The sequence below is a fragment of the Electrona antarctica genome (genome assembly GCF_951216825.1).
Source record: "Electrona antarctica genome assembly, chromosome: 24".
In the NCBI taxonomy this organism is placed as follows: Eukaryota; Metazoa; Chordata; class Actinopteri; order Myctophiformes; family Myctophidae; genus Electrona; species Electrona antarctica.
The window spans coordinates 18,936-45,087 of NC_136803.1; the positions used below are offsets into that span (position 1 = coordinate 18,936).

Genomic DNA, 26,152 nt, shown 5'->3' on the forward strand with positions numbered 1-26,152 from the left:
CTGACTGTATTGAATGGTGTTGATAACAACAGTATATTAATGTCCATCCTGACTGCATTGAATGGTGTTGATAACAGTATATTAATGTCCATCCTGACTGTATTGAATGGTGTTGATAACAGTATATTAATGTCCATCCTGACTGCATTGAATGGTGTTGATAACAGTATATTAATGTCCATCCTGACTGTATTGAATGGTGTTGATAACAGTATATTAATGTCCATCCTGACTGCATTGAATGGTGTTGATAACAGTATATTAATGTCCATCCTGACTGCATTGAATGGTGTTGATAACAACAGTATATTAATGTCCATCCTGACTGTATTGAATGGTGTTGATAACAGTATATTAATGTCCATCCTGACTGTATTGAATGGTGTTGATAACAGTATATTAATGTCCATCCTGACTGTATTTAATGGTGTTGATAACAGTATATTAATGTCCATCCTGACTGTATTGAATGGTGTTGATAACAGTATATTAATGTCCATCCTGACTGTATTGAATGGTGTTGATAACAACAGTATATTAATGTCCATCCTGACTGTATTTAATGGTGTTGATAACAGTATATTAATGTCCATCCTGACTGTATTGAATGGTGTTGATAACAGTATATTAATGTCCATCCTGACTGTATTGAATGGTGTTGATAACAGTATATTAATGTCCATCCTGACTGTATTGAATGGTGTTGATAACAACAGTATATTAATGTCCATCCTGACTGTATTGAATGGTGTTGATAACAACAGTATATTAATGTCCATCCTGACTGTATTTAATGGTGTTGATACCGGCTGATGACGGACATTAAATATACGGAGAGACAACATTCGCAGTTCCACTCACTCTCTCGGGCCTTCTCGTCTCCCTGGCTCTGCAGGGTGACCAGGGTGAAGTACAGTTTAACACATGTAACCAAATGGACCCCTTATACAGTTCCACTCACTCTCTCGGGCCTTCTCGTTGAGGGCCTTGTCTCCCTGGCTCTGCAGGGTGACCAGGGTGAAGTACACTCCCTTCCTCTCCAGCAGCTCCTCGTGTTTGCCTCGCTCCACCGCCCGGCCGCGCTCGAAGCCCACGATCACGTCCGCGTTCTTGATGGTGGAGAGACGGTGGGCGACGGAGATGGTCGTGCGACCCAGGCGAACCTGCGCGCACGCGAAGAAATGTATGATTTAACCCATTTTGACCTGAGATCAGATTCTAAAAATGTCTTCTACATCCTGACAGTTTTCTGAAAAAGCTATGTTTGTGTTTTTTCAAAAATAGCAGACCTACAAGCTCCAAGCTCATAGCACGCCACTCGTGAGCTTGTAGATCTGCTATTTTTCAACAGCTAAAGCATAACATAATGCTAACACTAAAAGGGGTTCCCGCCCCAAAATGGGATAATGAGATAAAAAATATTATTATTAACACTGAAGAAGGAGAGTTAGAAACAACGTTTATCCCATTCTGGGCGGGAACCCCTTTTGGTGTTTTAAGCATTATGTCATAATTTATCTATTGGAAAATAGCAGATCTACAAGCTCATAGCGCGGCACTTTTTTGAAAAAAATCGTGAGGAAAGATTGATACCGGGTACTTGATCAGCCCAAAGCTTATCGATACCGGGTACTCGATCAGCCCAAAGCTTATCGATACTGGGTACTCGCCTTATCGATACCGGGTACAAATGGTTCCATTTGTACACTCTCAGAGTCAAAATAACATTGATTTTACAATTATAAATCGGGGGTCCCAGAGATAGAAATGCCATTAAATGGGGGCCCCCGTAGACTAATGCTTTTAGTTTTTAGGTTTAGGGGGTAGGGTACCATATCCAGGGCCTGCTGGACCACGGCCTCGCTCTCGTTGTCCAGGGTTAGGGGGTAGGGGTTAGGTTTAGGGGGTAGGGGTTAGATTTAGGGGGTAGGGTACCTTATCCAGGGCCTGCTGGACCACGGCCTCGCTCTCGTTGTCCAGGGTTAGGGTTAGGGGGTAGGGGTTAGGTTTAGGGGGTAGGGGTTAGGTTTAGGGGGTAGGGTACCTTATCCAGGGCCTGCTGGACCACGGCCTCGCTCTCGTTGTCCAGGGCCGACGTGGCCATGTCCAGCAGCAGCAGGCGAGGGTTCCTGACCAGGGCGCGGGCGATGGCGATGCGCTGCTTCTGGCCGCCGCTCATCTGACCGCCCCCCTCCCCCACCAGGGTGTCGAACTTCTGCAGAACATCGTTCAGCGGAGAGGCCAGAGATGTTATGGATGCCCAGGGAAAACCATTCTCACCCCTTTTGGTGTTTTAAAGCATTATGTTATACTTTAGGGTAACAGGTCATCTCGCCCCTTTTCCATCTCGCCCCACTACTCTACCTAGCTGTAAATAACAAACATAATTCATGTTGGTGATTATTTAAAAGGTATTATCATATTAATTTATCATTGTTAAGTTCACTCTGTATATCCATGGGCATAATAGCATGATGATGACATTACAAAACATGTAATGTCCCAGAGATAGAAATGCGGGACCGTAGCCTAATGCAGGTCAAACTGAAAATGTTTGAGAACCCCTGCTAGAGCAGTAAAAAGCTTCTCTTATGCATGGGGGGGGTCCCTGGCATATCTTTTCAAATGGGGGCTAATTAGTGACAATTTGGGGGTCCTTGACATGAAAAAATGTTCAGGCCGAGACCCAAAAGAGACATTAGACGTTTGCCCGGGACCCAAACTAGTGAAAACAGCAGATCTACAAGCTCACAACGTCTCGCTTTGTGTCACGTTGTGAGCTTGTACATCTGCTATTTTCACTACTTCCAATTCATGGAATTTATTAGATTTTTTTTTTTCATCATGAATAAGAAAAAAATAGCATTGATTTTGTTTTTAATTCATGAAAAATGTTTCTTTTTTTGGGAACGTTTCTTTTGAAATACTGTCTGCCTGCCTGCCTGCCTGCCTGTCTGTCTGTCTGTCTGTCTGCCTGCCTGCCTGCCTGCCTGCCTGCCTGGGCCTCCTAGCTCGTCTCCTAGGTCGTCTCCTAACTCGTCTCCTACCTGGGGCAGGTCCATGATGAAGTTGTAGGCGTTGGCCTCCTTGGTGGCTCGGACCACATCGTCCAATGAGACGTCGGGACGGCCGTAGCGGATGTTCTCGGCGATGGTGGTGGCGAATAGCACGGGCTCCTGTTCCACGATGCCCATGAGCGAGCGCAGCCATTGGATGTTCAGACCTCTGATGTCATGGCCGTCCAGGGTCACCTGACACACAATTTACAGTTCGGGCATTTTATCGGACGCCCTTAACAGTTCTACTGCCGAGAATTGTTTGATCCAGTGTTGCGCCGCTGCGTAATACGACATCCCCGCTATTTGTTTTATGTGTCTAAATCGCATCGCATTAATAATAATTAAAAAAGTCCGCCTCCGCCTCTGCCGCGGAGCAGGGGGAGAGAGCTTCATGTTATGACGACGAAACCGGAAATCGATACTTATGCTGGGCTGCTAGGGCTTCTGGGAAATTGAGTCCAATGCAAGCGGACGGTGGTTTTGTCTCACTACAACAGCCTCCCAGCCCCCTCCATTCTGCTTGGCAAGATGGCAGGTGGTGCGATCGTTCAAAAACAAACTGAGGAACGGATCTGGACCGGATTTTCACGGATCAAACGCGCAAATACTTCAGCGTATGATCTAAAGGTAATAAAACAATCCAGGCAGCGTAGGATATTTGATTAAAAGGCGGGTTCCGCGTGATGTGGCGTCAAACTGTTAACAGAGCTCTCCACAGAGCTCTCAACCCAGAGCTCTCAAACCAGAGCTCTAAACACAGAGCGATTTAAAGGAGAATTCCATACTAAAAAGGCTTTCTTACCTTTCTTTGTAGTTGTTACGTCCCCACCAAAGAGGTCCAGGTGTTATTTTGTGCAAAAGCTCCTTATTGGCTATTTCCCCTACCACACTTTACTACTTATTTAGATGGAAATAAGCGAATTAGCACAACACCCCATAGCCCCATTCAATTCCCATTCAATTCAAAGCAATTCATTGAGGGCTTATGGTAGGGGAAATAGCCAATAAGGAGTTTTTGCACAAAAAAACACCTGGACCTCTTTGGTGGGGACGTAACGACTACAAAGAACGGTAAAAAAGCCTTCTAGCATGGAATTCTCCTTTAAGTAACAAAATTCCAGCACTAAAACCTACCATGCCCTCTTTGGGGTCGTTGGATGAGCGTTGGATGAGCGTTGGATGTGTGGAACCTACCATGCCCTCTTTGGGGTCGTTGGATGAGCGTTGGATGAGCGTTGGATGTGTGGAACCTACCATGCCCTCTTTGGGGTCGTTGGATGAGCGTTGGATGAGCGTTGGATGTGTGGAACCTACCATGCCCTCTTTGGGGTCGTTGGATGAGTGTTGGATGAGCGTTGGATGTGTGGAACCTACCATGCCCTCTTTGGGGTCGTTGGATGAGCGTTGGATGAGCGTTGGATGTGTGGAACCTACCATGCCCTCTTTGGGGTCGTTGGATGAGCGTTGGATGTGTGGAACCTACCATGCCCTCTTTGGGGTCGTTGGATGAGCGTTGGATGTGTGGAACCTACCATGCCCTCTTTAGGGTCGTTGGATGAGCGTTGGATGAGCGTTGGATGTGTGGAACCTACCATGCCCCATTTAGGGTCGTTGGATGAGCGTTGGATGTGTGGAACCTACCATGCCCTCTGTGGGGTCGTTGGATGAGCGTTGGATGAGCGTTGGATGTGTGGAACCTACCATGCCCTCTTTGGGGTCGCTGGATGAGCGTTGGATGAGCGTTGGATGTGTGGAACCTACCATGCCCTCTTTAGGGTCGTTGGATGAGCGTTGGATGTGTGGAACCTACCATGCCCTCTTTGGGGTCGTTGGATGAGCGTTGGATGAGCGTTGGATGTGTGGAACCTACCATGCCCTATTTAGGGTCGTTGGATGAGCGTTGGATGAGCGTTGGATGTGTGGAACCTACCATGCCCTCTTTGGGGTCGTTGGATGAGCGTTGGATGAGCGTTGGATGTGTGGAACCTACCATGCCCTCTTTAGGGTCGCTGGATGAGCGTTGGATGAGCGTTGGATGTGTGGAACCTACCATGCCCTCTTTGGGGTCGTTGGATGAGCGTTGGATGAGCGTTGGATGTGTGGAACCTACCATGCCTTCTTTGGGGTCGTTGGATGAGCGTTGGATGAGCGTTGGATGTGTGGAACCTACCATGCCCTCTTTGGGGTCGTTGGATGAGCGTTGGATGTGTGGAACCTACCATGCCCTCTTTGGGGTCGTTGGATGAGCGTTGGATGTGTGGAACCTACCATGGCCTCTTTAGGGTCGTTGGATGAGCGTTGGATGAGCGTTGGATGTGTGGAACCTACCATGCCCTCTTTGGGGTCGTTGGATGAGCGTTGGATGTGTGGAACCTACCATGCCCTCTTTAGGGTCGTTGGATGAGCGTTGGATGAGCGTTGGATGTGTGGAACCTACCATGCCCTCTTTAGGGTCGTTGGATGAGCGTTGGATGAGCGTTGGATGTGTGGAACCTACCATGCCCTATTTAGGGTCGTTGGATGAGCGTTGGATGAGCGTTGGATGTGTGGAACCTACCATGCCCTCTTTAGGGTCGTTGGATGAGCGTTGGATGAGCGTTGGATGTGTGGAACCTACCATGCCCTATTTAGGGTCGTTGGATGAGCGTTGGATGAGCGTTGGATGTGTGGAACCTACCATGCCCTCTTTGGGGTCGTTGGATGAGCGTTGGATGTGTGGAACCTACCATGCCCTCTTTAGGGTCGTTGGATGAGCGTTGGATGAGCGTTGGATGTGTGGAACCTACCATGCCCTATTTAGGGTCGTTGGATGAGCGTTGGATGAGCGTTGGATGTGTGGAACCTACCATGCCCTCTTTAGGGTCGTTGGATGAGCGTTGGATGAGCGTTGGATGTGTGGAACCTACCATGCCCTATTTAGGGTCGTTGGATGAGCGTTGGATGAGCGTTGGATGTGTGGAACCTACCATGCCCTCTTTGGGGTCGTTGGATGAGCGTTGGATGAGCGTTGGATGTGTGGAACCTACCATGGCCTCTTTGGGGTCGTTGGATGAGCGTTGGATGTGTGGAACCTACCATGCCCTCTTTGGGGTCGTTGGATGAGCGTTGGATGTGTGGAACCTACCATGCCCTCTTTGGGGTCGTTGGATGAGCGTTGGATGTGTGGAACCTACCATGCCCTCTTTGGGGTCGTTGGATGAGCGTTGGATGTGTGGAACCTACCATGCCCTCTTTAGGGTCGTTGGATGAGCGTTGGATGAGCGTTGGATGTGTGGAACCTACCATGCCCTCTTTGGGGTCGTTGGATGAGCGTTGGATGAGCGTTGGATGTGTGGAACCTACCATGCCCTCTTTGGGGTCGTTGGATGAGCGTTGGATGTGTGGAACCTACCATGCCCTCTTTGGGGTCGTTGGATGAGCGTTGGATGAGCGTTGGATGTGTGGAACCTACCATGCCCTCTTTGGGGTCGTTGGATGAGCGTTGGATGAGCGTTGGATGTGTGGAACCTACCATGCCCTCTTTGGGGTCGTTGGATGAGCGTTGGATGTGTGGAACCTACCATGCCCTCTTTGGGGTCGTTGGATGAGCGTTGGATGAGCGTTGGATGTGTGGAACCTACCATGCCCTCTTTAGGGTCGTTGGATGAGCGTTGGATGAGCGTTGGATGTGTGGAACCTACCATGCCCTCTTTAGGGTCGTTGGATGAGCGTTGGATGAGCGTTGGATGTGTGGAACCTACCATGCCCTCTTTGGGGTCGTTGGATGAGCGTTGGATGAGCGTTGGATGTGTGGAACCTACCATGCCCTCTTTGGGGTCGTTGGATGAGCGTTGGATGTGTGGAACCTACCATGCCCTCTTTGGGGTCGTTGGATGAGCGTTGGATGTGTGGAACCTACCATGCCCTCTTTGGGGTCGTTGGATGAGCGTTGGATGAGCGTTGGATGTGTGGAACCTACCATGCCCTCTTTCGGGTCGTAGAAGCGTTGGATGAGCTGAATGGCGGTGCTCTTGCCCGCTCCGCTAGGCCCCACGAAGGCCGTGGTCTCGCCAGACTTGACCGCCACACTGAGCTGGTCTAGGATCTGCCAACGTACAATAATAATAATAATAATGAGCTGGTCTAGGATCTGCCAACGTACAATAATAATAATAATGAGCTGGTCTAGGATCTGCCAACGTACAATAATAATAATAATAATGAGCTGGTCTAGGATCTGCCAACGTACAATAATAATAATAACAATAAAAAATTGTTTTATAATGCACTTATACAGTTGTGTAAATCTCAAAGTAAGCATTTGCATAAAAACAAGAAATGATGACATATAGTCAATCATCCCCAAATATTATTGGGACCAGGAACTGTTCCTTCCACGCGCTGCGTCCGGCCGGGGAAACTCCTCCCCTGCTGTCAGGTGAAAAGAAGCAGCTTGGACTCCTCATGCATAGAAGGAAGCATGAGGTAAGTCCGTTGCTCTCCCCAGGTTGGCAGAGGAGGTGTAGCGCCCAGGATTACATTAGATAATTGACACTGGGCCTGGGCCATGGCTCAGTGGTCCAGGCACCTTGGCTGGTAATCCAGTCTGGCAGTGTGCCGCGGGTTCAGGGCCGGATCTACCATATGGGCACTTTGGGCACGTGCCCAGGGGCCCTTGGCCACCAGGGGCCCCTGAAAATGTCCACAGAAAATGTCCCTGCTAATACGAATGAAATAAATGGTGTCTAAAAAGATTAGTGTTTTATTGTTGGTGAGAAGGGCAGCTAAAAAGTGCAATTGTGTGTAAAGCAGCAACAATGCGCTAGATTGGCTGTCACTCTGGGGGGGGGTAGGCGACCTGGAAGTAGGCCAATATAACGGCATAAAACTGCCCCAAAACGGCTCCAAAACCGCAAAAAATGTTGCGCGCGTGAAGGGGGGGCCCTTCGAGCTTCAGTGCCCAGGGGCCCTCAGAGGTGTTAATCCGGCCCTGCGCGGGTTCCACTCCCGATCTCGACGGCTGTTATAATCATGATCGCCCATGTCTGTGTACTCCAACTTGAGATACAGTGTACTTGATATGTATTGTGTACTGCCTGTACTGTAGCATACTTTACAGATAGGCTACGAGAGACATCTCGGCGGCAGCAAGGTCAGCCTTGCTGCAGTAGGCACGTTATTCTGTCTCATATCTTATTACAATTTACAATTTAGGCATTTAGCAGACGCTCTTAATCCAGAGCGACTTACATTTAGCAAGAACAAAAGCATGGGAATACATCACATAAAAAAGCATTTATCAAGAAACATGCGTAAGCTAAGAACGTAGCTAGAACATATCTATATAATGACACTGTACATATAAACTATACATATATACTATACTATGCTGTACATATATACTATGAAGTGCTATGACTACATACAATGCAATTATTGTGCTGTCTACATAACATGCTATAAGTCTGTATCAAATGCTATCTAAGTCTAAAAAGTGCTGTCTAAGGGGGTAGGGTAAGACAAGTGCTATGGGCCATGGTGGAGTCTGAAAAGGTGGGTTTTCAGACTACGGCGGAAGATTGGGAGTGATGCTGCAGTTCTGACTGCAACGGGGAGTGCATTCCACAGTTTTGGAGCCAGAAGGGAGAAGAGTTTGGGACGTGTGGAGCGTTGTCCCGGTGTTTTTAGTGAGGGTACTTCCAGCTTCCCTGCATTGGCTGATCTGAGTGCGCGGGAGGGTTTGTAGGGTTATTGTCAACGTCATTATGATCCAGCACTATATATGTTCCCGTTTGTGTAATAAACTTTGTGAACCTTTAGCGTGATACTGTCTCGTGTCGCGTTATTGTTCTCCCGGGTACCCGCCGCCGCAGTCGCCGTACCGAAGGAATACTTCAACTGGATTATCACACACCACCCGGCCGGCACACACTACCTGTCTGTCAGAACCAGACGAGGGTCCAGTACTTAGAGACTTTACTGCATGTCTTCCCCCCCCATCTCTCTCCCCATTTCCTGTCAGCCTACTGTCTGTCCCTCCATAGAATATATTAAAAAAAGGCGAAAGCCACAAAAAAATATATATAAAAAAAAAATATGGGTTGAGAAATTGTGGGATAATTTTTTTTTTTTAAAGTAATAGTTGAAGCAGTGGTTCCCAAACCTTTTCATGTCCAGGACCCCCAAATTGACACTAAATAGCCGCTCGGACCCCCCATTTGAAGAGATATGCCATAAGAGAAGATTTTTACGGCTCTAGCTGTGATTCTCAACCCGTTTAATTTCAAGGACCCCCAGTTTGACATGCATTAGTCTATGGACCCCCCATTTAATGGCATTTCTATCTCTAGGACCCCCAATTTATATTGTAAAATCAATGTTAATTTAACTCTGAGTGTACAAATGGAACCAAATGCACCCGTTAGGGTCCATTTGTACACTCTCAGAGTTATAGACCCATAAGGGTCCATTTGTACACTCTCAGAGTTATAGACCCATAAGGGTCCATTTGGTTCCATTTGTACACTCTCAGAGTTACAGACCCATAAGGGTCCATTTGTACACTCTCAGAGTTACAGACCCATAAGGGTCCATTTGGTTCCATTTGTACACTCTCAGAGTTATAGACCCATAAGGGTCCATTTGGTTCCATTTGTACACTCTCAGAGTTACAGACCCATAAGGGTCCATTTGTACACTCTCAGAGTTACAGACCCATAAGGGTCCATTTGGTTCCATTTGTACACTCTCAGAGTTATAGACCCATAAGGGTCCATTTGGTTCCTATAACTATCATTTAGCTGGGGACCCTCGGAAACTCCCTGAAGGTCCCCTGGGGGTCCCCGGACCCCACTTTGGGAACCACCGGGTTAAAGGTCACGTACCTTGACCTCTGGCCTGGCAGGATAGTGGAAGGTCACGTTGTGGAACTCGATGTCACCTTTGACCTTATCCAGGCAGTACCCAGCCTCGGAGAAGCAGTCGATCTCTGGCTCCTGACAGGGACAGGGAGAAGATTGACAGGTGTCACTCAAAACGCTCCTGACAGGGACAGGGAGAAGATTGACATTTTGTCATGTCATGTGAAAGCAGGGAATCATAGCTTCAAATTGACATATTGGTTGTTCAGTTTGACCCACCAGTTTTGGAGATATGGCTTATAGAGTAATGTCTTGCAGAGAAACAGCGAGTTGAGAAAACAGGCTTGAAAGGTTCATTCTGTGGACTCTAACATTACACCTAGCTACATGTTTAAGCATTTATTTCATATTTACATGTCTTCTGTGGTCTCTAACATTACATATAGCTACATGTTTAAGCATTTATTTCATATGTACATGTCTTCTGTGGTCTCTAACATTACACCTAGCTACATGTTTAAGCATTTATTTCACATTTGCATGTCTTCTGTGGACTCTAACATTACACCTAGCTACATGTTTAAGCATTTATTTCATATGTACATGTCTTCTATGGACTCTAACATTACATCTAGCTACATGTTTAAGCATTTATTTCACATTTACATGTCTTCTGTGGTCTCTAACATTGCACCTAGCTACATGTTTAAGCATTTATTTCACATTTACATGTCTTCTGTGGTCTCTAACATTGCACCTAGCTACATGTTTAAGCATTTATTTCATATTTACATGTCTTCTGTGGACTCTAACATTACACCTAAGCTACATGTTTAAGCATTTATTTCATATGTACATGTCTTCTGTGGTCTCTAACATTACACCTAGCTACATGTTTAAGCATTTATTTCACATTTGCATGTCTTCTGTGGACTCTAACATTACACCTAGCTACATGTTTAAGCATTTATTTCACATTTACATGTCTTCTGTGGTCTCTAACATTGCACCTAGCTACATGTTTAAGCATTTATTTCATATTTACATGTCTTCTGTGGACTCTAACATTACACCTAGCTACATGTTTAAGCATTTATTTCATATTTACATGTCTTCTGTGGACTCTAACATTACACCCAGCTACATGTTTAATCATTTATTTCATATTTACATGTCTTCTGTGGTCTCTAACATTGCACCTAGCTACATGTTTAAGCATTTATTTCATATTTACATGTCTTCTGTGGACTCTAACATTACACCTAGCTACATGTTTAAGCATTTATTTCATATTTACATGTCTTCTGTGGACTCTAACATTACACCTAGCTACATGTTTAAGCATTTATTTCAAATTTCAGCTCTGACAATTATTCCAGACATGCTCTAGTAGCCTATGTGAAGAGTCTACCTGTGCTATTAACTCATTTTGGGGGGAAAAAGCTGGAATTTGCACGATGGCAGGCTCTCAGTCAAATCTGGTCACAATGAATCCCGGCGGGAATTGTGTTCTGGACATTCTGGACGGGAACCCCTTTTGGTGTTTTAAGCATTATATTATACTTTAGCTATTGAAAAATAGCAGACCTACAAGCTTGTAACGCGCCACCGAGTGGCGCGCTACAAGCTTGTAGGTCTGCTATTTTAGAAAAATCGTGAAAATGCGGCACAAATCTTTGAATATATATTCTTTCAGAGCAAACTTTTCTTTTTCTTTTTTGACGTCAGGCCTGAATGGGTTAAATAAATATGGTCCACGCGGTGAAACCTGACGGGCGGTGAAACGCTGCCTCTCGCTCACCCTCTCGATGGTCTCGAAGATGATGGTGGCGGCTCCTCTCCCCGAGGCGAACGCCTCCAGACACGGCGAGGCCTGGCCCAGGTTCATGGCCGCTATCAACACGCCGAAGAACACCTGCACGAAGAACATGTGGAAAAGGGGGACCGCACGTAATTCAGACGGGGCATTAGTCCCAACGGCGTCCGCATGTCGGACTAGCGTCTGCTCCCGTGCTTGCGGTTATGGTTAGTTATGGTTAGGTTAGGAGATGAGGTGGGTTAGTTATGGTTAGGTTAGGAGATGAGGTGGGTTGGTTATGGTTAGGTTAGGAGATGAGGTGGGTTGGTTATGGTTAGGTTAGGAGATGAGGTGGGTTAGTTATGGTTAGGTTAGGAGATGAGGTGGGTTAGTTATGGTTAGGTTAGGAGATGAGGTGGGTTGGTTATGGTTAGGTTAGGAGATGAGGTGGGTTGGTTATGGTTAGGTTAGGAGATGAGGTGGGTTAGTTATGGTTAGGTTAGGAGATGAGGTGGGTTAGTTATGGTTAGGTTAGGAGATGAGGTGGGTTAGTTATGGTTAGGTTAGGAGATGAGGTGGGTTAGTTATGGTTAGGTTAGGAGATGAGGTGGGTTAGTTATGGTTAGGTTAGGAGATGAGGTGGGTTAGTTATGGTTAGGTTAGGAGATGAGGTGGGTTGGTTATGGTTAGGTTAGGAGATGAGGTGGGTTAGTTATGGTTAGGTTAGGAGATGAGGTGGGTTAGTTATGGTTAGGTTAGGAGATGAGGTGGGTTAGTTATGGTTAGGTTAGGAGATGAGGTGGGTTAGTTATGGTTAGGTTAGGACTTAGGAGATGAGGTGGGTTAGTTATGGTTAGGTTAGGAGATGAGGTGGGTTAGTTATGGTTAGGTTAGGAGATGAGGTGGGTTAGTTATGGTTAGGTTAGGAGATGAGGTGGGTTAGTTATGGTTAGGTTAGGAGATGAGGTGGGTTAGTTATGGTTAGGTTAGGAGATGAGGTGGGTTAGTTATGGGCAGGTTAGGAGATGAGGTGGGTTAGTTATGGTTAGGTTAGGAGATGAGGTGGGTTAGTTATGGTTAGGTTAGGAGATGAGGTGGGTGGTCATTTTGTCGGACCAATGACTAGTCTGAACAACGCAGTGGAAAAGAAGTGTTGATTCTGTCGACTAAAACTGTGACGAAAAATGTCCGTCAACTATACCTGTTTGCACTGACGAAAAACTACATGGAAACTAAATGAAAACTAAGCTACGATGACTACGATGAAACTAAGACTAAATGTATTGACAATTTTGTCAACAAATAAAAACTAGACTAAAATGTGAGGGAGGGACTAGTGGACAAGAGATCCAGTAGAAGTCATTTTACACTTGGTTTGAATGCTGAAAATAGCCGATCTACAAGCCCACAACGTGTCGCAGCGTGACGCGTTGTGGGCTTGTAGCTCGGCTATTTTCAGCAAGTGTGAAATCAGTCATTACGACGGCATCAAGGCCCGCCAAAATACATCTTAGTCGACTAAATCAACCACCTACCTGTAGCAGGGTACCAGGTGAGTACTCCTTGGTGTCTGTCCACCACCTACCTGTAGCAGGGTACCAGGTGAGTACTCCTTGGTGTCACCACCTACCTGTAGCAGGGTACCAGGTGAGTACTCCTTGGTGTCCACCACCTACCTACCTGTAGCAGGGTACCAGGTGAGTACTCCTTGGTGTCCACCACCTACCTACCTGTAGCAGGGTACCAGGTGAGTACTCCTTGGTGTCACCACCTACCTGTAGCAGTGTACCAGGTGAGTACTCCTTGGTGTCCACCACCTACCTGTAGCAGTGCCTTGGTGTCACCACCTACCTGTAGCAGGGTACCAGGTGAGTACTCCTTGGTGTCACCACCTACCTGTAGCAGGGTACCAGGTGAGTACTCCTTGGTGTCACCACCTACCTGTAGCAGGGTACCAGGTGAGTACTCCTTGGTGTCACCACCTACCTGTAGCAGGGTACCAGGTGAGTACTCCTTGGTGTCCACCACCAGCGCTGATCCGTACCAGAAGGCCAGCGCGTAGCAGAGGAAGATGATGAACCACATGTAGCCCGTGAAGAAGCCCATGATCAGACCCTTCCTGATGCCCCAGCGCTGAGCCCACACCAGGTTCCTGTCGTATCTGGAAGAGGAGGAGGTGGAGGAGGAGGAGGAGGAGGGAGTGGAGGAGGAGGAGGGGAGGAGGAGGGGGTGGAGGAGGAGGATAGGGTGGAGGAGGAGGAGGGGGTGGAGGAGGAGGTGGAGGGGGTGGAGGAGGAGGAGGGGGTAGAGGAGGGGTGGAGGAGGGGGTGGAGGATGAGGAGGGGGTGGAGGAGGAGGAGAGGGTGGAGGAGGAGGAGGGGGTGGAGGATGAGGAGGAGGAGGGGGTGGAGGAGGAGGAGGGGGTAGAGGAGGGGTGGAGGAGGGGGTGGAGGATGAGGAGGGGGTGGAGGAGGAGGAGAGGGTGGAGGAGGAGGAGGGGGTGGAGGATGAGGAGGAGGAGGTGGAGGAGGAGGGGGTGGAGGAGGGGGTAGAGGAGGGGTGGAGGAGGGGGTGGAGGATGAGGTGTTAATACCAGTAAAGCAAACCCTTGAGTGTAATACTGCGATTATACAACAGTTACCCTTAAAAAATTAAAAGAAAAGACTCAATTTCATTCAAACTAAGATATTCGTAAAAACGAATCGCTAACCCAGCAAACCAGTCAGCTCAGCTCCAGGAGAACACTATGTTCTCCGATCGGTGAACCCATATCTCTCCAGCGCTTGCACCATGCGCGCCCGCCCCTCTGGACCAGAACACATGCTGGCTGGACCAGGGTACCACCCGCCCCTCTGGACCAGAAGACATGCTGGCTGGACCAGGCTACCACCCGCCCCTCTGGACCAGAACACATGCTGGCTGGACCAGGCTACCACCCGCCCCTCTGGACCAGAACACATGCTGGCTGGACCAGGCTACCACCCGCCCCTCTGGACCAGAACACATGCTGGCTGGACCAGGCTACCACCCGCCCCTCTAGACCAGAAAGCACGCTGGCTGGACCAGGCTACCACCCGCCCCTCTAGACCAGAAAGCACGCTGGCTGGGCCAGGCTACCACCTGCCCCTCTAGACCAGAAAGCACGCTGGCTGGGCCAGGCTACCACCCGCCCCTCTAGACCAGAAAGCATGCTGGCTGGGCCAGGCTACTACCCGCCCCTCTGGACCAGAAGACACGCTGGCTGGACCAGGCTACCACCCGCCCCTCTGGACCAGAACACATGCTGGCTGGACCAGGCTACCACCCGCCCCTCTGGACCAGAACACATGCTGGCTGGACCAGGCTACCACCCGCCCCTCTGGACCAGAACACATGCTGGTTGGACCAGGCTACCACCCGCCCCTCTGGACCAGAAGACACGCTGGCTGGACCAGGCTACCACCCGCCCCTCTCGACCAGAAGACACGCTGCCTGGACCAGGCTACCACCCGCCCCTCTGGACCAGAAGACACGCTAGCTGGACCAGGCTACCACCCGCCCCTCTGGACCAGAAGACACGCTGCCTGGACCAGGCTACCACCCGCCCCTCTGGACCAGAAGACACGCTGGCTGGACCAGGCTACCACCCGCCCCTCTGGACCAGAACACATGCTGGCTGGACCAGGCTACCACCCGCCCCTCTGGACCAGAACACATGCTGGCTGGACCAGGCTACCACCCGCCCCTCTGGACCAGAAGACACGCTGCCTGGACCAGGCTACCACCCGCCCCTCTAGACCAGAAAGCACGCTGGCTGGGCCAGGCTACCACCCGCCCCTCTGGACCAGAAGACACGCTGCCTGGACCAGGCTACCACCCGCCCCTCTAGACCAGAAAGCACGCTGGCTGGGCCAGGCTACTACCCGCCCCTCTAGACCAGAAAGCACGCTGGCTGGACCAGGCTACCACCCGCCCCTCTAGACCAGAAAGCACGCTGGCTGGGCCAGGCTACCACCCGCCCCTCTAGACCAGAAAGCACGCTGGCTGGGCCAGGCTACCCGCCCCTCTGGACCAGAAGACACGCTGGCTGGACCAGGCTACCACCCGCCCCTCTGGACCAGAACACATGCTGGCTGGACCAGGCTACCCGCCCCTCTAGACCAGAAAGCACGCTGGCTGGGCCAGGCTACCACCCGCCCCTCTAGACCAGAAAGCACGCTGGCTGGACCAGGCTACCACCCGCCCCTCTAGACCAGAAAGCACGCTGGCTGGACCAGGCTACCACCCGCCCCTCTAGACCAGAAAGCACGCTGGCTGGGCCAGGCTACCACCCGCCCCTCTAGACCAGAAAGCACGCTGGCTGGGCCAGGCTACTACCCGCCCCTCTAGACCAGAAAGCACGCTGGCTGGACCAGGCTACCACCCGCCCCTCTAGACCAGAAAGCACGCTGGCTGGACCAGGCTACCACCCGCCCCTCTAGACCAGAAAGCACGCTGGCTGGGCCAGGCTAATGTTAAATAAATGGTAAATGGTGCATTTATATAGTGCCTTTATCCAAGGCGCTTTACATAGATTGTATATTGAAATTGTATTTCCTTTAGAGGATAGCCCCTTGAGATGTATCATCTCGTTTTAGAGGATAGCCCCTTGAGATGTATCATCTGGTTTTAGAGGATAGCCCCTTGAGATGTATCATCTCGTTTTAGAGGATAGCCCCTTGAGATGTATCATCTGGTTTTAGAGGATAGCCCCTTGAGATGTATCATCTCGTTTTAGAGGATAGCCCCTTGAGATGTATCATCTCGTTTTAGAGGATAGCCCCTTGAGATGTATCATCTCGTTTTAGAGGATAGCCCCTTGAGATGTATCATCTCGTTTTAGAGGATAGCCCCTTGAGATGTATCATCTCGTTTTAGAGGATAGCCCCTTGAGATGTATCATCTCGTTTCAGAGGGGGTGTATTACATTCACCCAGTCACACACACACCCATGGAGGAAGAAACCATGCAAGGCAGCAACCTGCACATCAGGAGCAATTAGGGGCTCAGAGTCTTGCTCAAGGACACTTCCACACTAACTCTGGGGGAGCCCCACAGGGATCGAACTGGCACCGAGTGGTGCGCTATGAGCTTGTAGGTCTGCTATTTTTGAAAAATCGAAGAACGACTGACATAGAAACATAGCTTTTTCAGAAAACTGTCAGGATGTAGAAGACATTTTTAGAATCTGATCTCAGGTCAAAACTTCCAGTTTGAACTACGTGTCACCTCTCACCTCTCCACCTCCTTCCTCTCCCCACCGAAAGCCGCCACCGTCCTGATGGAGGACAGCACCTCGTCAGCCACGGCCCCGGCCTTGGCGTAGGCCTGGAGCTCCATGCCGGTCAGCTTAGCCACGAACTGGAGGCGGAGGAGAGAGACAAGTAAGACGCGCGAACGCGGGAAGCGAACGCAGCTCGTAAATTGCAATAACAACAATTAGAATAAATTACGTCATTTTTTAAGGTTTTTTTTAAGTTCTAAGTATTATTTTATTTTTAAGTTAAGTTTTTTTTTTAGTGTGTGTACAGTATGTGTGTTTATACTGACTGAGTTGATACACAGAGACCCCCTTTTCCACCAGTTGGTTCCCAATGGGAACCGGTTCAATTATTTTCCACCGGTTGGTTCCCAATGGGAACCGGTTCAGTTCTTTTCCACCGGTTGGTTCCCAATGAGAACCGGGTCAGTTCTTTTTGGTTTTTAGTCCATGAGCCAGAGCTCCAAAATTGGTGGGCAAACTAGACCTATATTAAATTGTTTATAGGATCAATACAAGTAAATTAATACATGATAACCCTTCCACAGTAATAGCTTTTTCATATTTTCGATTTGTAAAAATGTAAAATTTGTAATACAATAAATCATTGTCTTCGTGTAAGTACTCAATTGGGGAAGTGTCATGGTGATAACAATCTAATATAGGTATGGTTTTGCTCCACTCAATTCATATTTAATGTTCCAAATTTGGACCTCTGGCTCATGGACTAAAAACCAAAAAGAACTGAACCGGTTCCCACTGGGAACCAACCGGTGGAAAATAACTGAACCGGTTCCCACTGGGAACCAACCGGTGGAAAAGAACTGAACCCGTTCCCACTGGGAACCAACCGGTGGAAAAGAACTGAACCGGTTCCCACTGGGAACCAACCGGTGGAAAAGAACTGAACCGGTTCCCATTGGGAACCAACCGGTGGAAAAGAACTGAACCGGTTCCCATTGGGAACCAACCGGTGGAAAAGAACTGAACCGGTTCCCATAGCCACTTGCCCAAAGGTGCCCAAATGTGCAGATCTCATCACATTTGTGATGACGGCTATGGCCGTTTTTAGCCCAAGGAGTGTTTTCCGTGCCAGACGAAGACGGTCTCGAGACTAGAGGAGAAGAGAGGAGAGGAGAGGAGAGGAGAGGAGATGGGGTCGTCACTCACCAGGGCCATTAGCCCGGCTCCCACGCCGATCAGCGGGCTGACGGCGATGATGACCAGCGTGAGCTTCCATCCCCTGACGAAGCCCATGCAGAACCCACACACGAAGGTGGTGAACCTCTGGATGAAGATGCTCACCTGGTCCGCTATGGCGTCGTTGATCTTGTTGATGTCACTGCGTCACAGAGAGAGAGAGAGAGGGAACACAATCACAATTTAGAGATGTCCCGATACTGTATCGGTATCCGGAAAAGTATCGGATCTGCCCTTATTTGGTCATATCGGGTCATATCGGTATCGGCGAATATGCCAGTCTATAACCACATATCCGACACAGGGGTAAGGGGTTGACACTATGCCAGTCTAACCAGCGATCCGACACAGGGGTAAGGGGTCGACACTATGCCAGCCTAACCACCAATCCCACACAGGGGTAAGGGGTTGACACTATGCCCGTCTAACCAGCGATCCGACACAGGGGTAAGGGGTTGACACTATGCCAGTCTAACCACCGATCCGACACAGGGGTAAGGGGTTGACACTATGCCAGTCTAACCACCGATCCGACACAGGGGTAAGGGGTTGACACTATGCCAGTCTAACCACCGATCCCACACAGGGGTAAGGGGTTGACACTATGCCAGTCTAACCACCGATCCGACACAGGGGTAAGGGGTTGACACTATGCCAGTCTAACCAGCGATCCGACATAGGGGTAAGGGGTTGACACTATGCCAGTCTAACCACCGATCCCACACAGGGGTAAGGGGTTGACACTATGCCAGTCTAACCACCGATCCCACACAGGGGTAAGGGGTTGACACTATGCCAGTCTAACCAGCGATCCGACACAGGGGTAAGGGGTTGACACTATGCCAGTCTAACCACCGATCCGACACAGGGGTAAGGGGTTGACACTAAGCCAGTCTAACCACCGATCCGACACAGGGGTAAGGGGTCGACACTATGCCAGTCTAACCACCGATCCGACACAGGGGTAAGGGGTTGACACTAAGCCAGTCTAACCACCGATCCCACAGAGGGGTAAGGAAGGGGTTGACACTATGCCAGTCTAACCAGCGATCCCACACAGGGGTAAGGGGTCGACACTATGGCAGTCTAACCACCGATCCCACACAGGGGTAAGGAAGGTTGACACTATGGCAGGTAAATAAAATGTTGGGACATGTGGAGTTTGCTTTGGAGTTGCCCCAAACTCCAAGTGCACATTTGAGTGAGGAGTCTGCTATGAACACAACACGAGAGCTAGATAGCTATAAACACAACATGAGATCATGACACTGGTATCGGTATTCGGTATCGACTAACACAGAAATTGAGGTATCGGGATCGGAAGCGAAAAAAGTGTATCGGGACATCCCTAAAACATCCCTAAAACTCAGAGAGAGGAACACAATCACAACCATATCTAACAAACTGTGATGTACGCTGCGCAAAAAGCATGGAATACGGATGTGTATATTACAGAAGACTCCCGTTAAACTTTCCAACAAACTCCCATAAACTCCCGAATTGTACCATCACACCCTGTATATTACCGTATATTAACTGTATATGCTGCTAAACTTGAGGTTTACGGGCAAAATACAGTAACTCCTCTTTTCACGCAGTGGTCACAGCGTGAAAAGAGAGAGGAACACAATCACAAACAGTGTTGTTTTCGTCGACTAAAAACTAAGACGAAAAATGTCCGTCGACTACCCTTCTTTCCACTGACGAAAACTAAACGGAAACTAAATGAAAACTAAGCTACGACGACTAAAACTAAGACTAAATATACTGACGATTTCGCCAACGAATAAAAACTAGACTAAACTAGACTAGCTAGGTATGGCTCCCCCATATCTTGCAAGTATGATTGAACCCTACAAACCCTCCCGCGCACTCAGATCAGCCAATGCAGGGAAGCTGGAAGTACCCTCACTAAAAACGCCGGGACAACGCTCCACACGTCCCAAACTCTTCTCCCTTCTGGCTCCAAAACTGTGGAATGCACTCCCCGTTGCAGTCAGAACTGCAGCATCACTCCCAATCTTCCGCCGTAGTCTGAAAACCCACCTTTTCAGACTCCACCATGGCCCATAGCACTTACCCTACCCCCTTAGACAGCACTTCTTAGACTTAGATAGCATTTGATACAGACTTATAGCATGTTATGTAGACAGCACAATAATTGCATTGTATGTAGTCATAGCACTTCATAGTATATATGTACAGCATAGTATAGTATATATGTATAGTTTATATGTACAGTGTCATTATATAGATATGTTCTAGCTACGTTCTTAGCTTACGCATGTTTCTTGATAAATGCTTTTTATATATGTGATGTATTCCCATGCTTTTGTTCTTGCTAAATGTAAGTCGCTCTGGATTAAGAGCGTCTGCTAAATGCCTAAATTGTAAATTGTAAATTGTAAGGGACTAGTGGACAAGAGATCCAGTATAAGTCATTAGTTGCATGCTGAAAATAGCAGATCTACAAGCTCACAAGTGTAAAAACAGTCATTACGACGGCATCAAGGCCCGACAAAATACATGTTAGTCGACTAAATCAACTGTACATTTAGTCGACTAAAATCTTATGATATTTAGTCGACTAAAACCAGACTAACACTAAAAACATTCCGGGTGACTTAAACGTGACTGAAACTAAATGAAAACTATTCAAGAGACTAGTAATGACTAAAACTAAAACCAAAATCTGCTGCCAAAAACAACACTGAATTCACAACCAAATCTAACAATCAACAAACACTGTGATAGTAAATATCAATAATCTGTAGAGGGCGCTATAAATCCACAAGGGTTCATGTACTTTTTATTTGCATTGTAATCCCCATAGGGGGGGGTTTAGATCGCTGGCTGCTTTCCAGGCGAAGAAGCAGCGACTCTACTGTGTGACTGAACTTCTCACCCTATCTCTAAAGGGAGATGAACTTCTCACCCTATCTCTAAAGGGAGATGAACTTCTCACCCTATCTCTAAGGGAGATGAACTTCTCACCCTATCTCTAAAGGGAGGTGAACTTCTCACCCTATCTCTAAGGGAGATGAACTTCTCACCCTATCTCTAAGGGAGGTGAACTTCTCACCCTATCTCTAAGGGAGGTGAACTTCTCACCCTATCTCTAAGGGAGGTGAACTTCTCACCCTATCTCTAAGGGAGATGAACTTCTCACCCTATCTCTAAGGGAGATGGACTTCTCACCCTATCTCTAAGGGAGATGAACTTCTCACCCTATCTCTAAGGGAGATGGACTTCTCACCCTATCTCTAAGGGAGATGAACTTCTCACCCTATCTCTAAGGGAGGTGAACTTCTCACCCTATCTCTAAGAGAGATGAACTTCTCACCCTATCTCTAAGAGAGATGAACTTCTCACCCTATCTCTAAAGGAGGTGAACTTCTCACCCTATCTCTAAGGGAGGTGAACTTCTTACCCTATCTCTAAGGGAGGTGAACTTCTCACCCTATCTCTAAGGGAGGTGAACTTCTCACCCTATCTCTAAGAGAGATGAACTTCTCACCCTATCTCTAAGGGAGATGAACTTCTCACCCTATCTCTAAGAGAGATGAACTTCTCACCCTATCTCTAAAGGAGGTGAACTTCTCACCCTATCTCTAAGGGAGGTGAACTTCTCTGAACTTCTCACCCTATCTCTAAGGGAGATGAACTTCTCACCCTATCTCTAAGGGAGATGCCAGCCACCCGTCGAAGAAAACTCATTCCGGTCGCTTGTATTCGCGACCTGATTCTTTCGGTCATGACCCACACTTCATGACCATAGGTCACTTTATCAATGTGCAAATAAATAAAGCCATAACCTAAATCATACACAGGCGGCACCTTCACTTAATGTTGCCCTCAGGTTAATATCACAATACTGACATAATATTGGTTTCAGCTGTTTACAACTCCACAACATGCAAACATGACCCACTTTAATTACTTCAGTCTAAATTAGTAGCTCATTGCTCAACACAAGTATAATTAAAGGCATTTGAAATTACATAAACATGTTAATTTTCAGGATTCCAATTTGAAAATAGCAAAACAAATAATTCAAGATTTCAATTCGAATATAGCAAAAAAAAGCAGATCTACAAGCTCAAAACGCGCCGCAGTGCGACGCGTTTTGAGCTTGTAGATCTGCTATTTTTGCTACGACAGCAATGTGGCCCTCTGGAGTGAGTGTGGAAATAGAGGGTATGCGCGTGACATCATCGTACCTGGAAGTTATGCGGGAACGCCCACCGAGTGGCAAAACACTACTTTCTGGCCTCGACAGCCCATTCATCCAAACAGAAAAGTCCTGTCTGGTTGCATTAAACAATTCATTAAACAACTCACCAACATTGCAGCTGTACGAAAAGCTTGAATTATCCTCTTTCCATCTGCAAAGTTTTTGTTTCATAAAAATCCACCATAGAAATTTTATGAGCTATACTTATATTTTTTTTGTCAGAGTTTGGAGGTGCTTGTTTTCAATAACATAACATTTTGCTGCCTCCTGCATTATGTGACATTTAGAACCAGGTGGTACGCAGGACGGTTGAGTGATTTCCAACGAGCGCTCCCAAACTCCAACACTCCATGCTGCTCAATGTTGTGCCACTCAGTCTAGATGAGGGGCCGTGTCCTGATGGGAAAATCATGCGTGTGCATACTCTCTATAAATGGGCCCTCGTCAAAGTTGACCAAAATGGTTGCTGGGATGAGACTCACTCAGACATGCGGGTGTTCAGCTCCCCGACGGAGTTACAGTCGAACCAGCCGATCTCCATCCTCATCACCTTGCTGAAGTACAGCTTCCTGATGATCTGGATCTGTCTGGCGGCCGACGTCACCCACATGGAAATCTGAACGTTTGAGACACGACAACAGATTGGATGGATGGATGGATGGATGGATGGATGGATGGATGGATGGATGGATGGATAGATGGATAATGATTATGATTATGTTTGTTGGTGGAAAGAAAAATAAAGTGTGACTGAAAGACGCAGGTAGAGAAAAGGCAGACACACAATCAACAAAATAAAAAACTAGACTAAAATGTCAGGAAGGGACTAGTGGACAAGAGATCCAGTATAAGTCATTTTACACTTGGTTGCATGCTGACAATAGCAGATCTACAAGCTCACAGCGCGTCGCAGCGCGACACGTTGTAGATCGTCTATTTTCAGCAAGTGTAAAATCAGCCGTTACGACGGCATCAGGGCCCGCCCAAATACATTTTAGTCGACTAAATCAACTGTAGATTTGGTCGACCAAATCAACTGTAGATTTAGTCGACCAAATTTACTGTAGATTTAGTCGACTCCCGCACACCGTCTTCACTTGAGTTTAGATTTAGTCGACTCCCGCGCACTGTCTTCACTTGAGTTTAGATTTCACTTTGAATTTTATTGTATTGTATTGTATTGTATTGTATTGTATTGTATTGTATTGTATTGTATTGTATTGTATTGTATTGTATTGTACTCTACTATATTCTGCCTTGTGAAGCACTTTGGTACAATGAGAGTTGTTTTTAAATGTGCTATATAAATTGATTTGATTTGATTTGATTTGATTTGATTTTATTTGATTTGATTTGAAGGTGGAAGTGCCTCTCGGCCTCTCGCCTCCAACAACTGCGGACTATAGACCTAAATAATGCCAGTGGTTCTCAAACCTTTTCATGTCAAGGACCCCCAAATTGACACTAATTAGCCCCGCGGACCCCCATTTGAAAAGATATGCCCAGGGACCCCCATAAGAGAAGATCTTTTTACGGCTCTAGCAGTGATTCTCAACCGTTTTCATTTCAAGGACCCCCTGTTTGAGAGTTTGAGAGTGTACAAATGGAACGTGTTATTTTCCCATTTGTATCATGTGTACACTTGGTTGTACATGTGGTTCCATTTGGACACTCTCAGAGTTACAGACCCATAAGGGTGCATTTGGTTCCAAACTATCATTTATCTGGGGACCCCCTGGAACTCCCTCAAGGACCTCTGAGAACCAATGCTATATGCTAACAACAAAAGTCTCCGCTAAATGACATCAAATGGTGGTCCGTGGCTCAAATGGGTCTGAGAAGCTAAATGTCATCACATGGTGGTCCGTGGCTCAAATGGGTCTGAGAGGCCGCTAAATGTCATCAAATGGTGTTCCGTGGCTCAAATGGGTCTGAGAGGCCGCTAAATGTCATCAAATGGTGTTCCGTGGCTCAAATGGGTCTGAGAGGCTAAATGTCATCAAACGGTGGTCCGTGGCTCAAATGGGTCTGAGAGGCTAAATGTCATCAGACGGTGGTTCCGTGGCTCAAATGGCAGAATAAATAAATAATGGACCTTGATGTGAAAAGGGTTGAAAACCACTAGCCGCAATTTGCAACTCTAGATTTTTTTTATAATGGGATGAATCTAGAGTTGCAATACCCTCCATTGACTCCCCACTCATCCATTTGCGTTTGCGATCTGCTTGTCTTAAACGACATTAAACTCACCATCATTGCAGCTGTAGTCCAAACTTGAATTATCCTCTTTCAATCTGCCGAGCTTGTTTTTCATAAAAATCCCCCGTAGTCATGTTGTTATGAGCTACTTTCTGTCTAAGAAATTCTGTGCAAGTGATTATTTTTGTGTGGAGTGCTGGAGTTTGGAAGCGCTCGTCGTAATGTCTTCTTCTTGACAGAAAGTAGCTCATAACAACATGTCTACGGGGGATTTTTATGAAAAACAAGCTCGGCAGATTGAAAGAGGACAATTCAAGCTTGGACTACAGCTGCAATGTTGGTTTGATTGATTGAAAATTGTATTAACAGTTTGCAGAATTACAGTACATTTCAAGCACAAACTCAATACAAAGGCTGTTAACTGTGAGTGGACGACCCAATTAAGCATTACACTTGTTTACAACAGGGTCCACCATGTTCAATTCATCAAAACATTTAGAGACGTACAAATAGACACTTCTATATAGACAAAGAACAGTACAGGAATTCATCATAATGGAGGTAAAAAGGGAAAAGAAACATATACAGTGAGGGGAAAAGGGGGGGGGGGGGGTGGGGGGGGGATTCAGATTTTACGGGGGCCAGTTTCGAATTGCAGCCATCCGTAGGTGCCCTTTGAGAGCGGTTTTGAAGGAGTCAAGGGATTTGCATGTCTTAATGACTGTTGGTAGGGCGTTCCACATTTTGGTGGCATAGGAGCGAAAAAATCGTGGTGAGTTTAACGTCGTTTAAGACAAGCAGATCGCAAACGCAATTGGATAAGTGTCAGAGGAGTCAGAGGAGGGTATTGCAAAGATGCATCCCATTATAAAAAAATCTAGAGTTGCAAATTGCGGCTAGACAACCACTGGTTTAGTGAAACTCATCTCCTCCTCCTACAGTATCTAACTATCTATAGACCTCTTCACAGTCACTGCTTTTAAAGTGTCACACGCACGCACGCACGCACACACACACACACACCATTGAATTACCACAGAGCACAGACAGAACTAGTTCTGTACAATACTTTTAAAACATGTTGTCATGTTAATCGTCCAACATAAAACAATACAGAGACTTTAGTTGTCACTGTACAACACTTTAAAACAGTTTGTCATGTTTGGAAAACAATGTATTTCCAACTCCAGCTTGTCACTCTGTCAACTCAGTGGTAATTCAACGGCTCTGCGGCGACGTTAGAAATTATAATAGCTTCTAATTCCCCCCCAACAGTGACATGTTGTTAATGTTATTGAGCCTCTGAAGCAGCGGACATGTTTCTTAACTTTGTCAGAGAAATAAAATGATAATACGATACTGTACCTCTGATGGGTCCAAGGAAGTGTCTCCTCCAGAAAGCAAGCATTTATTTCCAAAACTACACAACGTAGCACCATTCTGTGGTCTTTGATTCCTTTTGTTGTCATTTTAATATCCTTAATTAGTTTGGACGACGTGCCTCCACTCTCTAAACGGCTATGTTTTCCTCCGCGGACATGAAAT

General features: G+C 47.2%; 1 protein-coding gene across 1 annotated transcript in view; it reads right to left on the minus strand.

Moving 5' to 3' along the window:
* Positions 1-961: 961 nt before the first annotated feature.
* Positions 962-26,152, minus strand: part of LOC306917152 (bile salt export pump-like) — a gene marked incomplete at its 3' end in the record, with an annotated part of 44,263 nt that continues 19,072 nt past the window's right edge. Inside the window, exons 9-18 of the mRNA XM_079495285.1 lie at positions 22,891-23,024; positions 18,145-18,316; positions 16,951-17,075; positions 13,683-13,857; positions 11,700-11,813; positions 9,923-10,033; positions 7,018-7,143; positions 3,048-3,251; positions 2,045-2,215; positions 962-1,163 (exon numbers count right to left, since the gene is read on the minus strand). Of these exons, the coding sequence (XP_079351411.1) occupies positions 962-1,163; positions 2,045-2,215; positions 3,048-3,251; positions 7,018-7,143; positions 9,923-10,033; positions 11,700-11,813; positions 13,683-13,857; positions 16,951-17,075; positions 18,145-18,316; positions 22,891-23,024 (1,534 nt within the window). The remainder of the gene's footprint in view (positions 1,164-2,044; positions 2,216-3,047; positions 3,252-7,017; positions 7,144-9,922; positions 10,034-11,699; positions 11,814-13,682; positions 13,858-16,950; positions 17,076-18,144; positions 18,317-22,890; positions 23,025-26,152) is intronic.